The sequence below is a fragment of the Notechis scutatus genome, chromosome 3 (assembly GCF_049901735.1).
Source record: "Notechis scutatus isolate UNSWTSFEM ecotype Mainland chromosome 3, rNotScu1.2, whole genome shotgun sequence".
Classification (NCBI taxonomy): domain Eukaryota; kingdom Metazoa; phylum Chordata; class Lepidosauria; order Squamata; family Elapidae; genus Notechis; species Notechis scutatus.
Window position 1 is genome coordinate 131,312,464 of NC_142011.1, and position 14,792 is coordinate 131,327,255.

Here is a 14,792-nt window from a genome sequence, read left to right on the forward strand (position 1 = left end):
AACTCAGGATGAGAGACCAGCAATCACACATCCAGATCTATTACCTCCATTTCTAACTGTCCTTTCTTGAAAGGTGATAGGAAACTACAGCAATTTTTCAGCTGAATTAAATTACATTCTTTTGCAAACCTTTCCTTTAAGATCAGGAGCGGCAGGAATAATGATGGAACACACCTTCCATTTCATAAATAACACCTTTAAAAAACTAACCATTTATTTTCTGCAGATAGGATCCCTGAAATAAGATGATTTGGATTGCAAAGATATGGTGGTTTAACTTTTTGAACAAAAGCAAAAATACATACATTGTGAACATTTAGCAACATGTAATATTTAGATAATGATGTCTCTGAATATTTATAATACTACAAATATTCTCTCTGCACTAGATTCCAGTTTAATTATTGCTAATATAGAATTAATTCAGACAATTACCAAAACTGTATCTACCTTTCATGATGTACGGATTGGCCCTGGTTCTAAAAATATATTTATACAATACCACACTACAAAAAAAATGGAGCCAAAGAGATCATATTTATCACTGTGATTTCAAATATGACTTAGAGCACATGCAAATATAATATTTGAAATTCTGTTTTATAGTTTTCCCCAATGAAAAAATAAATAATTTGATACAAATCAGGAACTTATAAATATATTCACAGGTAGTCCTTAATATGTATGCACAGATTAATCCTGGATATTTTCAAGCATCTTTTGAAGTTATTGATTACTCTACAGGAAAGAGAGAACAATATCTGAGCAGGAAATAATATTTGCTAAAGATGTTTATGTAATGGGTACCAAAAGTCTTTTTCATTTCAAACAACTGCTTCCAAGGAACTTCTGCATGTTTAATACTGTATCTTAAATATCATTCCAAAATTCCAGGATAGTGATCCTATAGAGCTACTATATAAGGGTATTGACTATCTTATGGGTTTGCTGTTTTATATTATGGTACATATTTACTTTACCATGATATGGACTAATGTAATCATCAAACTAGGTTTGTATATTTGTAATACACCTAATAAAGTTCAAATCCAGAAAGGTTGTTTAAAACAGGCAAAGGCACAAATATAGCCTTTGTTACATTAAATTACTACATCTTTTCTTGAAATCACTTGACTTAAACTAGGTCACATGTAAATTTGCTGGGGGAGTAATTAATCAATAAATCATTACTTATTATAGCCAGATTTTATTTTGAATAAAATATAGGCCAAAAACATCTATGAACTTTGAAGATTGTTTTACTTCTACGTCCAAGACATTGAAGCCGGGGCACATTCTTATAGGCATTCTCCTATCTTACCTACTTTTTCAGAGAATTTAAAACATTTTTATTTATTTATTTTTATTTATTTATTTATTTTTGTCAATTGCTTACAAGATAATAGCTATAAGTAAAAACATAGTTATGAATACGTGGATGCATATAAGAAATTTTTTTAAAAAAATAAAAGAAACAATAGGACAGGGACAGTAGGCACATTGGTGCGCTTATGCACGCCCCCTACAGATCTCTTAGGAAAGGGGTGAGGTCAATAGTAGACAGTCTAAGGTTAAAGTTTTTGGGGTTTCGGGAAGAAATCACAGAGTCAGGTAGAGTATTCCAGACATTGACGACTCTGTTGCTGAAGTCGTATTTCCTGCAATCAAGTTTGGTGTGATTAACCTTGAGTTTGTATCTATTGTTTGCTCTTGTGTTGTTATGGTTGAAGCTGAAGTATTCATTGACAGGTAGGACATTGCAATGTATGATTTTATATACTATACTTAGATCGGACCGAAGGCGGCGTAGTTCTAAGTTTTCTAGGTCTAGAATTTTGAGTCTAGTGGCATAAGGTATTCTGCAACGAGTACAGGAGTGGAGAACTCTTCTTGTGAAATATTTCTGGACTTTCTCAACTGTGTTAATATCAGATATGTAATGTGGGTTCCAAAACTGATGAGCTGTATTCAAGTATTGATCTAGCAAATGTTTTGTATGCTCTAGTTATTAGTGTAATATTACCAGAGAAAAAGCTACCTAAGTTTAGGTTAACAACTCTTTACGCCTTTTTGGGTATGTAGTTACAATGGGCTCTAGCACTTAGATCATTAGAGATAAGTACTCCAAGATCCTTGACAGAGTTTGGATCATTTTTTCCTAATAACTAGTTCATTTTTAATTAAAAAAATAACATTTTTCCTAATAACTAGTTCATGTATTGCTTCATATATCATTTTTTACATCAGGCTTGTTGGTGAGAATTACTTTCTTTTCAAAGAAAGAGGTGCTATTGGAAGGTGGCAATATTTGCATTTTAGAGAAATGGGTGGGATGTATCATTGGAAAGATGGAACATTGAATCTGTTAATGGAATTATGATTCAAAATTCAAATCCTAAAGGAACTATAATGTCTTCAATATGCCATGCAATGACATCATTAATTAGTTTGCTCCCAGAAGAACATTTATATATCAACCTGTACTACTCCTATTTGCCAAGCTCTGGTGCTTTTTGTTTTTAACAAAACAAAGTGCACTCAAGGATAATTTCATTCAGTGCAGCACATTGGATTAATAGAAGAAAGAGTGCATGATACCTACCTTGCCTACATATTGGTAATCAGATCCGGTGTATTCCTCCAACAAGAAAAACTGGTTCCACATCCAGCCTCGTTTCTGACGGTGCAGAACTTTCCCCTCATTTCCTATTCCATGAGTTCTGAAAGTTGGCTGTTGATGTTCTATAGTCCTAGTAAACACCATTGCTGCCAAGCAAGGGTGTAGCAGGCATATCCAGAACAGCACCAGCAGAAAGACTTGCTGTATTATCATAGTTCTTGGCTTCACACGTGCCTTTGACTGCAAGTTCAATATTACACTTCTTCTTAAAATAAGCTTTTTGGGCGCCCTTGGCACACTTCATAAAAAACAGCCCATCTGTAGTCAGTACATATCCAAAACCTTAAAGCAAACAGAAAAAAATATATAGATTCAGATACACTCCTTTACTGTACATTAGGTTTCATATTATATCTGGCACTATAGCTGCAAATATTATATAAAATTTGTTATTTTCCCCAAACACATTTTAAAATAAAAATAGAAAAGTTATTTGGTAACTATCATCTAATTCAACTTTTGCAAAACCTTAATGTAGTATGAAGGGGATGCAGTGGCTCAGTGGCTAAGACACTGAGCTTGTCAATCAGAAAAGTTGGCAGGTTGGCAGGTCAAATCCCTACCACCACGTAACGGAATGAGCTCCCATTAATTGTCCCAGGTTCTGCCAACCTCACAGTTTGAAAGCATGTAAAAATGAAAGTAGAAAAATAGGGACCACTTTGGTGGGAAGGTAACAGCCTTTGGCATTTAGTCATGCCATCCACATGACCATGGAGACATCTTCATACAGCGCTGGCTCTTCAGCTTTGCCACGGAAATGAGCACCGCACCTTAGAGTCAGAAATGATGAGCACATATGTTTGAGGAGAACCTTTACCTTTACCTAATGTAGTATGAAGTTACTTCCACCACCACGTATTATGTAAATTGATGCTTTTCCCTAGTCTTCTCATTGCAGCTTTTCTGACTTTTTAATAAATTTATTAAACTTTAATAAATGTAATGGAGTATCTATTAGAATGTTTATCATGTAGATTAGGGAAATTGTACCACAGGTACTTAAATATTAACTATAGTAGCTTTTGCTGCTGTTGGTAGTAGTGGTGATGACTTGAAGTCAGTCATTTGTTCAGGCAGTGATTTGTGATTTGCCTCTATCTCCTTCCTAAAGCTGAGACAAGTGACAGACACAAGGTCACCCAACCAGTTACATGCCGTTGGCGGGACTATAATTCCCTTTCCTGGTTTCTAACCCCATTACCTTAACTGCTACATTAAATTGGCTTTCACTATAGTCTTTATCTCAAATGTTTTCTGCTTGATTTGACTTGAGAGTCAAGCAATGTTTTATAAATTTTGTCACCAAGAAACATTTAAATACTAATGTAGTTTTAGAAGTTACAGAAATCATAGAATATTAGTTTTCCAGAGTATTGTAAAAGGCAAAAAAAGACATCATATGCATCAGAAGAGAGATATGACCAGAATCAAAAATTTCAAAAATCAGTTCCTAACATTTTCCAAGAAGACAAAGTGAATCATAAAGGCATACACACGCTATATGTGTGTGTGTGTGTGTATGTGTGTGTGTGCAGATATAGATATTAGTTATAGACAGATGATAGATAGATAGATAGATAGATAGATAGATAGATAGATAGATAGATAGACAGACAGATCGATATAGATATAACTATTTGAATGTTACAAACTCCATTCCAGGATTTCCCACAATCCCAAAATATGAATGTAAACTACCAAAGAAAACAACTCCTTCCTAACAAGAAAGATATGAGAGAAAGAGCTGAATCTGGCACCTTATATAAAAGTATTATCAAACAGAAGAGACCAACCAAACTCAGAGACTTCCCAAAAGTGCCCTCTTTGACATTTTATTAGTTGTTTACTTGATCTAATATTCATATAACCAAAGTTTTTACTCTTGGGGAGCATTCTATTAATTAATTGACAGATGGATTGACTTATAGCCAGATAGCTAACTTCGAATACATAGCACAAGACTGTATTAATAAACTATCGGTATTAGATATTCCAAAATCAACCATTAAAATATAAGCTAACATAAAAGAGAAATGAAATAACAAAACAAATTAAAAATGACAATAATTGCAATAAACAAATGTATAACAAAGATGACCTCCAATTTTTAGACTGGAGATACCAATACATATTTTCTCTAAATTCTATTAATCAATATTAATACCAATAATCATAAAATAGTCTTCTCTTAATTTTAATCTAATATATAATAAATTGTCAAATGAATGGCGCGGTGGTCTAGAGGCTTGACTCCCACTCAGAAGGTTGAGAGTGCAATCCCAGGCAGTGACAGATGTTTGTCTACCAGGGCGCAAAGAAAAAATATCAGCTGAGAATTCTGTGTAGGCATCAGGAAGGGCATCCAGTCAGTAAATGGTCAGCACCATTCAATTATTCCTGACCCCACCCGAAGCAAGAGATTCTAAGGTTGTAAAAAGAATATATATATATATATATATATATATATATATATATATATATATATATATATATATATATATATATATATAGTCAATTGTGAATAACCTTATGTTTAAAAGGCTAAATATTTATCTAATCCAATCTAATCCTCAAACCCCAAAGTCAATGTTCTTAAGAACAGAACAGAACAGAACAGAACAGAATAGAATAGAATAGAATAGAATAGAATAGAATAGAATAGAATAGAATAGAATAGAATAGAATAGAATAGAATAGAATAGAATAGAATACTTTATTGGCCAAGTGTGATTAGACACATAAGGAATTTGTCTTGGTGTAAATACTCTCAGTATAAAAAAAGGTACATTTGTTAAGAATCAAGAATCATAACATGCAACACTTAATGATAGTCATAGGGTACAATCAACATTCAAATCATACTAGGAAACAGTCAATATAAATCGTAAGGATACAAGCAACAAAGTTACTGTCCTACAATCACAAGTGGGAGGGATGGGTGATGAGGAGTGATGAGAAGATTAACAGAATAGTAGTGTACACTTTGTAAATAGTTGAACAGTGTTGAGGGAATTATTTGTTTAGCAGAGTGATGGCTTTCGGGGAAAAACTGTTCTTGTGTCTAGTTGTTCTGGTATGCAGTGCTCTATAGCGTCGTTTTGAGGGAAGGAGTTGAAACAGTTTATGTCCGGAATGTGAGGGGTCTGTAAATATTTTCACAGCCCTCTTTTTGACTCGTACAGTATACAGGTCCTCAATTGAAGGCAGGTGGGTAATAATTGTTTTTTCTGCAGTCCTAATTATCTTCTGAAGTCTGTGTCTGTCCTGTTGGGTTGCAGAACCAAACCAGACAGTTATAGAGGTGCAGATGACAGACTCAATAATTCCTCTGTAGAAATGTATCAGCAGCTCCTTGGGCAGTTTGAGCTTTCTGAGTTGGCACAGAAAGATCATTCTTTGTTGTGCTTTTTTGATGACGTTTTTGATGTTAGGTGTCCATTTTAGGTCATGTGATATAATAGAACCTAGAAATTTGAAGGTCTCTACTGTTGATACTGTGTTGTCTAGTATTGTAAGAGCTACAATAGTGGTAGTATGGGAGGGTTTCTTCTAAAGTCTACCGCCATTTTTACGGTTTTGAGTGTGTTCAGTTCCAGATTGTTCTGGTTACACCACGAGGCAAGTTGTATAACCTCCTGTCTGTATGCAGATTAATTGTTGTCTCGAATGAGACCAATCATTGTTGTGTCATCAGCAAACTTCAGTATTTTAACAAATGGATCATTTGCGATGCAGTCATTGGTATATAGGGAGAAGAGAAGTAGAGATAGTACACAGCCTTGGGGGGGCCCGTGCTGATTGTACAGGTATCGGATGTGATTTCGCCTAGCTTCACCTGCTGCTTCCTGTCTGTTAGGAAGCTTATGATCCACTTACAAGTATGTTCAGGTACTGCTAGTTGGTTTAATTTACTTAGAAGAGTGTCTGGAATGATGGTATTGAATGTTGAACTGAAGTCTACAAAGAGGACCCTTGCGTAGGTATTTGGAGATTCAAGGTGTTGTAGGATGTAATGCAGAGCCATGTTAACAGCATCATCTGTCAATCTATTTGCTCGGTATGCAAACTGCATGGGGTCTAACAGCAGATCCGTGATGGTTTTCAGGTGGGACAGCACAAGCCTTTCAAAGATTTTCATAACTACAGATGTTAGAGCAACTGGTCTGTAGTCATTCAGTTCCTTGATGGAGGGCTTCTTTGGCACTGGGATGATGGTAGAACATTTGAAGCAGGAAGGAACATAGCACATCTCTAGTGATCTATTGAAGATTCGAGTGAAGATGGGGGCCAATTGGTCAGCACAGACTTTTAAGCAAGAAGGAGATATCTTGTCTGGCCCTGGTGCTTTTCCTGGCTTCTGTCTGTGTAATAGATCTTGCACTTATTTTTCTGTGATCACCAGAGGTTGTGAGCCCAATGGATTGAGGCCAGTTGTAGCAGACTTTGCTTTTGTTGGTGTGTTTGAGATGTGGGTTGTGGAGATAGGTGGCTGTAGTTTCTTTTCAAACCTGCAGTAAAACACATTCAGGTCATCTGCTAGTTGTTGATTTCCTTCTACCTGAGAAGGAGGTTTGCTGAAGCCAGTGATGTTTTTAAGAATTTTCCACATGTTTGCTGGTTCATTTGTTGAGAATTGATTCTTTAACTTTTCAGAATAGCTTCTTTTTGCTGCTCTGATCTCTCTTGTTAATATGTTTCTGGCCTGGTTGTATAGCATTCTGTCACCTTTTCTGTAGGCTTCCTCTTTGGAACGACATAGCTGCTTAAGTTTAGCTGTGAACCAAGGTTTATTGTTACTATATATTTGCAGGTTCCTTGTTGGTACACATAAGTCTTCGCAGAAGTTAACATATGATGTTACAGGATCTGTGGGCTCATCTAGGTCTGCAGAGGCATCTTCAAAAACATTCCAATCAGTGCAATCAAGGCAGGCCTGGAGTTTCAGCTTTGTCTCATTCGACCAAGTCTTCACTGATTTAATTGTTGGTTTAATGGTTTTAAGTCTTTGTCTGTAGGCAGGTATAAGGTGAATCATGCAGTGGTCAGAGTGTCCCACAGCTGCTCGTGGTAAAAACCTATAAGCATCTTTTACTGTTGTGTAGCAGTGGTCTAAAGTATTTTTGCCTCTGGTGGGACAATTTACATGCTGGAAATATTTTGGGAGCTCTTTCCTTAAATTTGATTGATTGAAATCTCCTAAAATGATGGGAAGGGAATCTGGGTGTTTGGCTTCAGCCTCCATAATTTGATCAGCAAGAGTTAGTAATGCCTTGTTTACACAGGCTTGTGGAGGAACATACACAGCTATTAGGAGAAATGAGGAGAACTCATGTGGAGAGTAAAATGGCTTGCAGTTGATGTGTAAAGACTCTAAGTTTTCATCACAAAACTTATATATTATAGTTATATCCTGAGACCAGCTGTTGTTGATATATAAACATAATCCTCCACCCTTTGTTTTACCTGATGTCTCTTCAATTCTGTCTGATCTAAATGTCTGAAATCCTGGGATGTATATGGTGTTGTCCCCATGAACTTGTGGATTCAGCCAGGTTTCAGTAAAACAAAGAACAGCTGAATTATAAAAATCAGAATTCCATCTATTTAAGAGATGAATTTCATCCATCTTGTTAGCCAGTGAGCGTAAATTAAAAAGATTGAAGGGAGAGGAGTTTTTTTTCCCCCTATTCCTTAGTCTGTTTAAAATTCCCGCTCGTTTACCTGGTCTCCTCTTCCAGCATGGTCGCTTCTTTGCTTTCTTTGTTGTAATCCATAGCACCAGGGAATTAGTTAGAATCTCCTTCTCATTTGGCAGGACAGGTGGGGGTGGGGAATCAGAAAGCTGCTCCTTAAGGAAACATTGCCTAATTCTTAGCAGATGGTCTCATGAGTATGAAATCCGTAGTGAATTGCAGATAATAATAAGGAATAAAGGAACTTCCGGTTTGTCGGCTTCGCGAGCGGCAGGGATTTGCGAAGCTGCGCGATCCCTGCCGCGCTAGCCGTTTTTGGGGCTCCGACCCAGCCGGGTACGGAGCTAGGCTGCCCTGCAGGGGCAGCTGAAGTAGGGGGGATCCGGAGAAGGGTTTGAGGGTGCTGCAGACTCCCTCCCTGGCCGGCAGAACTCCCTTTTCCCAGGACGGTGCAGCGGCGGTCCGTAATGGCCGCCACAAAGAAGCTGGCAGCCGGGTAAGAATGCGCAGGAGGAAGTGGAGAAAGTGATTGAGAGGAGAAAGTTTTTCTTGGCTCCTAGGACTCTAAGACATATTTAATAAAATTCCTGAAAAGTATGATTCTCTGAATAATACCTGCCAGAAGAGGAAAAAAGCGGCTGCTTGAAGGTGCTGAAAGGATAGCTTTCCCTCTTTTCCTACGGAATAAATAACTGGATATTAAGAAACCTATTTTTTTAGGTGGAAATTGGTTTTAAGCGATGAGTGGGAAGAGAGAGGATTAAGAAGAAAATATTTGTATGCTAAGATTTGTTGGAGCAGATGCCTTAAGGATTTGAAGACTAGAATATATTGTAATAAGATTTTAAACAGATTTGGACTTTCTTTCTCTTTGATTGATATTACCCCAGAAGGAGAAAGTGAGAACTCTGCCTTGGTTTGGACTGATTGATAACTTTGGGACTGTTTTATCTCTTTTATTTTCTTTTGAATATTCTGGTTGTTGTAAGAAGAAAGAAGAAGAAAAGAAAAGAAAAGATTTATAATGGCTCTTTCTGTTGAGGAACTAAGAAAAGAATATGAACAAACAAAAAAAAATGGTAAAGATGGTGTGGAAGAAGCTTTCCTTTTCTTAGAAATGGCGCTTACTAATTATCAACAAAAATTACAACAGATGAAGACAGCAGAGGAACAAGAAAGAAAGGAAGGAGCCATCTTTAATGAATCTCAGAATTTGATCCAGAAAAAAGGAAGAGAGAAACAAAAGAAGAGAAGAGAAAAGAAGAAAACTAAAGGATTTAAGGACTTAAGATCCAAAAAAACATTTAAGAAAGGGAAAAATAAAGTGCAAAACCAATATGATGATTGTAAACAAAGGGGAAAAGAAATACGACAGAGAAGGGAAGCCGGTAAGGCAGAGGCTAGAAGAAGGGGGGGGGTAGAAAGGTTTGTTGGGAAAAGAAAGAAAGGGAAAAGGTGGAGAAAAGCTACAATGTTTTGAAATTAAATGGAAAAAAGGAATTTTTTATGGATAATGGATAAAGTATAATTTTTTTTTTTTAAAAAAAAGATTTTGCAAGGTACATAAGATGAGATGGTAGTATTGCAATGGTTTAAGAGTTGATAAGAGATTAAAATGTTAAAATGTTTAAAAATGATTGGCTTTAAAACTTAATAATAGGAGAGGTTTAGAATATTGTTTTAATTAAAGAGTTTAATAAAATTATGGTATTGATGTTATTATAAAATTTTTATTATAGTATTTCTTTTTAATATTTGGATTTATTGTCTAATTATGCACTTAATTGTGTTGGATGTATTAGTTAGATAGAATGTACCAAGCAAAATCTGATTGGGTATTAGATATTATTTTAAAGATTAATTTGATTAACTTAGGGGGGAGATAGAAAGGCATCATACTCTGATTAATGATTTCAGGAGAAACTGATTTTCTTTTTTTTTCATAAGGGATGAGACAAAGGGATGATAAAAAATGGACAAAAGATACAAGTATAATGATTTAAACTAAGATGATTAATTAAGGTAGAATTAAGAAGTGTGAAATATGTGGAGAAGTTAATATAGAAGGTTTAGAATGGTAAATAAAATAAGTAATGATATGTAAGATGAGCATGAATATAATTGAAGTCCATGAAGAGAGAGATACCTGGGCCCAAGTTACTTTCCAAAAAGATTTTTTTTTATGTTTTGTGTGTTGTGTGTATATGTCTTTTTTGGGGGGAGAATTGGTAAAAACTTGTAGAAATATAGAATGAGAATAATGGTAACTAAGTCAGAAAGAATCAGATGAAATAATAATAATGATATTGAATAAGAGTAAAGAGAAGTAAAGAGAAATTGAATAAGAGGTTTTGGTATATTATATGGAAATGGTTTAAAACAGAATCATAATTTATCTGACTTGTTAAATTTACAATGGAAAAAGGTTTAAACATGTAATGAATAATGATAATTTGTGTGTTTTAAAAATTAATAAAACTTGTTTAAAAAAAAAAAAAAATAAGGAATAAAGAAACCATTAGAGAGCATTTCACCGAGGCAGCTGTTGTCGGTGCCATCTTGGCAGGGAAAAAAATGTTCAACCTTAACAAATAATGAATATTCACGTTACATAGGCCACTTATAACAACCACTAACACTCCACCTTTTGTTATAAAACAGAGTAAGTGATGAACTGCTTGTATATGACATAGGACTTTTTCCTCCTTGCTTCCTTTTTAGAAAGGCATAATCCATTCTTTACATATTCTTACTTGATGTTAAAGTATCGTTAACTTTCTCTGGGGAAATAATTCTTCAATGTTATCTATTGTTATTGGATTTCTTTCTTGTTAAATTAGGTTAATGAAATAAAAGCTTGGATGGAATGTGTTGAAATTACAAAAATAGCTTATGTACACAGATCTGGCATACAAGTCTGCTTAATGGATTGCTACAGTAGATAAATTTATCCCATCTACCCTTTACCTATTGGCTTGGAGAATCCTGCCTGAGTACAGTTTATTGCTGTAAGTACAACAATATTTCTAATCACCTAGTTTTAAGCATCAATATCTTTTGTGCATGTGTGCAATAAAAGAATAAAGGCAATGAGAACTGCCATACATTTACAAGGATCAAAGGGTTTTCTTCACTTTCATTTTTTTTAAGATGCAAAAGTCGCTATAAGAGAGTCCTTATAAATTGTAATTTTTTCTTTAGGTAAGCACTGTGTAAAATACTAAATATGTAAGTGAATTCTAGTCTGATAAGATGATTTTATTTCCCAAAAGTTTCATGAAGGGAAAGGGTTAGAAGTGGATAGGAAAGGTACATGATTATAGATATTTTGGTATCAGTGATAGATAATTAAAAAGGTATTATCTCACAATTGATTGCTTTTTAGTGGGACTAGTTGCCTGCTGAATAGAATCTTTATTGGACAGGTGTGATTGGACACACAAGGAATTTGTCTTGGTGCAAATGCTCTCTGTATACATAAAAGAAAAGATACATTCGTCAAAAGTCAAGAATCATAAGGTACAACACTTAATGATAGTTATAGGGTACAATAAGCAATCAAATCAATATAAATCGTAAAGATACAAGCGACAACGTTACAGTCATACAGACACAAGTGGGAGGGGATGGGCAATAAGGAGTGATGAGAAGATTAACAGTAATAGTAGTGCAGACTTTGTAAATAGTTGAACAGTGTAGAATATATCCTTTTGTGTAATATATAAATAGGCTTCCTTTATATATATTTTATTGTCTACCCAGTCATCTCTTCTCCTTCCTGCTTTTTCCTCCTTTTTTCCCTTTCCTGTTAGAAAGGAGAGGAGTAATGTAGATAGACTTGAATGGGATATTCAGAAGCCATTACAGAAATAACAAGAGCAGAAGCCTTTCTTAAGCTCTGGGGCAGGGGTGGGATGCTATTGGTTCAGACCAGTTTGGGCGAACCCTTAGTTCCAGTTATCAGTTGGCCTCACTCACCCACCCCTGCCCTAGTCTGTCCTATATTTCTATGTTTTGCAGCCTAGCTGATTCGCAGGGCACAGCGGATTGCTGCACCTCAGCTGTTTTACTCACTGGGGCTGCAGTAGAAGGTATGTTTTAGAGCTGAAAATGGGTGAATTTCAAAAGCTGCACACATGTGTGAGGCAAACCGGTTGTTACACTACTTGAATCCCACCACTGGGAATAGTATTAGTTAGGGAGAGATTCAAACTGGCTTCCTTCCTGACCACCTGGGTATAGGAAGGAGGGAAACTCAAGCCAAACTAGATTTGCAAGATCCCAGGACTCCATGAAGGTACTGTTCTGTGCAATCAGTTTATAGATTTACTATTTCTCATAGGGTTGACAAACAGTATGTCTTACTAATCATGGAGAATATTTATAGCTCCGTGTTGATATGAAGAGTCTTTGGTGCTCTCTGAGCTTGGTTGTTTTCTTGCAGATGTTTCATTATGCAAACTAGGTAGCATCAGTGCTAGTATGTATGTATAAAATGTACATGCATGCATGTAGACATGCATGAGATCTCTGTATTAATAAGATTCTTTCTGTGTGACAATGGTTGAAATATGTATATGATGATAGGATCAATTATTTTTATCAGCTATTTCTCATCTCAAAAGCAGTTAGTGAGGATCACTGTTACACAAATGAAAACTGCATTAACAGAAAAAGCCAGCGAAGTACTTAATTTAAACTGCATTATAGTCATTTAGTTTTAAGAAATGCCAAAAGCAACGAAAATGAACTTCTGAATGTGCAGTGGTTCTTTCTCTTTTTTGGGGAAACCCTATTCAAGTTTTTATGAAGCCAACCAATTAATCAACTCAAATAAGAAAAGGCAGAAAGGAAATTGACAGGTTTCAGATGAGCTCTCAACCACTTCTATATTGCCTTTCAACATTTGAAGAGCTTTAATTTTTTTTAAGTTTATATTATTTATAATCACAGTACATTTTGAAAACCTACCACCTGTAAATCTGGGGCTATTAAAGCATGTGCTGAAGTTATCGATCATTTTCCAATAACACACCCAGCATGAACATGACCAATTATACCAATTGAATCTTTCTATACCTTAGATTTATGATCAATACAAATTGTACCACTGAAATAGAAAGAAGTCTGAAATATCAGATTTCCCTTAAATTGCCAAATCGATTTTTGTTGGTGTTCTTGTCCTACTATTGGAAGAACATTTCTATGTTGTCAACAGTCTAGATTAATACTGCATGAAAAGGCATACCGTTTCTCATGCCCTCTGGATAAATCCCTGCTCTGTGGTAAGAATTCCACTAAATGACACTGAATGTCTCTAAGAAGGCATTTTTCCCTTCAGGCGAGATAAAATATTAAATCTCTAGGTCCACTTTCTCTGTCTTTCCTTGTCTATGTCAGCAAGTTACCAGGTTTATTAGTGGAAAGAGAAGGGGCAAAAACTAAGCAAGTATTTAAAAACCTGTCATTAGCTTCTCAAGCATTTGCAGTGTCTGCTGAGGCTGAAATCCTGGAGCTTCAGATAGCAGAATTAATTTATCAAGGCATGACAAACTAAAGCACCGAGATGCAGGAGATGTGATTTAATACTGCACTCACTCAAAGTATAACAAAGTTGTTTTATTAAAGACCAAGCACAACCATTACTGCTAATTAGATGATGGCACTACAACTAAGTACCCTTATACAGACAGGTGCCAACAGACAAGGTACATCCAGCATCCCATATTGAAATTATCTTCCAAATGAATGCCTAAATATTTATTCTTCTAGTAAAATCATTACACCATACACAGTTTTATATTTCCAAAAAGATTTTCACTTCATTACTTCAAGGGTTGCTTAAGGAATCTAATCTTTCTCAACTTGAATGTAAAAATTACCTGAATTGTCCCACTTGGATTGATTTGAAGATCAGAATTTGGCATTCCAATAAATCCTGTGCTTTTCTAGTTTTGCAGCACAGAGCTCGAAAATTAAAGAGATTAAAAATGCTTTTGTACATATGCACAAGTAAGCATTATAGATCAATATTTATTATTATTATTTTATAATTGCTACTTCTTAGGCAGGATTATAATGATACTGTAATTACTGTAAAATGCATATTAGACAATTCATTTAAGATACAGCAATATTCGACAATATTAGACTGGTGGGTATATTTGTAAATTCAAACTAAATTTAAGAAAGATGTAAAGAAGCTTGGGATAGATAAAGATTTACAAAAATTGGACCAAATCTTGACAGGCAAGGATATAAAATTTATAACACGAACATATAATTATTTACTGGAGGTAGAACTAGAGGAGGAAATTGTTAAGGGACCAATGATTGCCTGGGTGAGAAATGTGGGTCATAATATAAATTTGGATGAGTGGGAAAAGACTTGGACTGAGAACTGGAAGCTGACTTAG

At 35.3% G+C, this 14,792-nt stretch overlaps 1 protein-coding gene across 2 annotated transcripts in view; it reads right to left on the reverse strand.

Moving 5' to 3' along the window:
• The window catches only part of CDH10 (cadherin 10), a 153,594-nt gene that overhangs the window by 94,244 nt on the left and 44,558 nt on the right, over window positions 1–14,792 (reverse strand). For both annotated transcript variants that reach the window (XM_087961176.1, XM_026673412.2), the window contains exon 2: window positions 2,603–2,962. In XM_087961176.1, coding sequence (XP_087817302.1) covers window positions 2,603–2,833 — 231 coding nt within the window. In that variant the 5' untranslated portion in view covers window positions 2,834–2,962. The remainder of the gene's footprint in view (window positions 1–2,602; window positions 2,963–14,792) is intronic.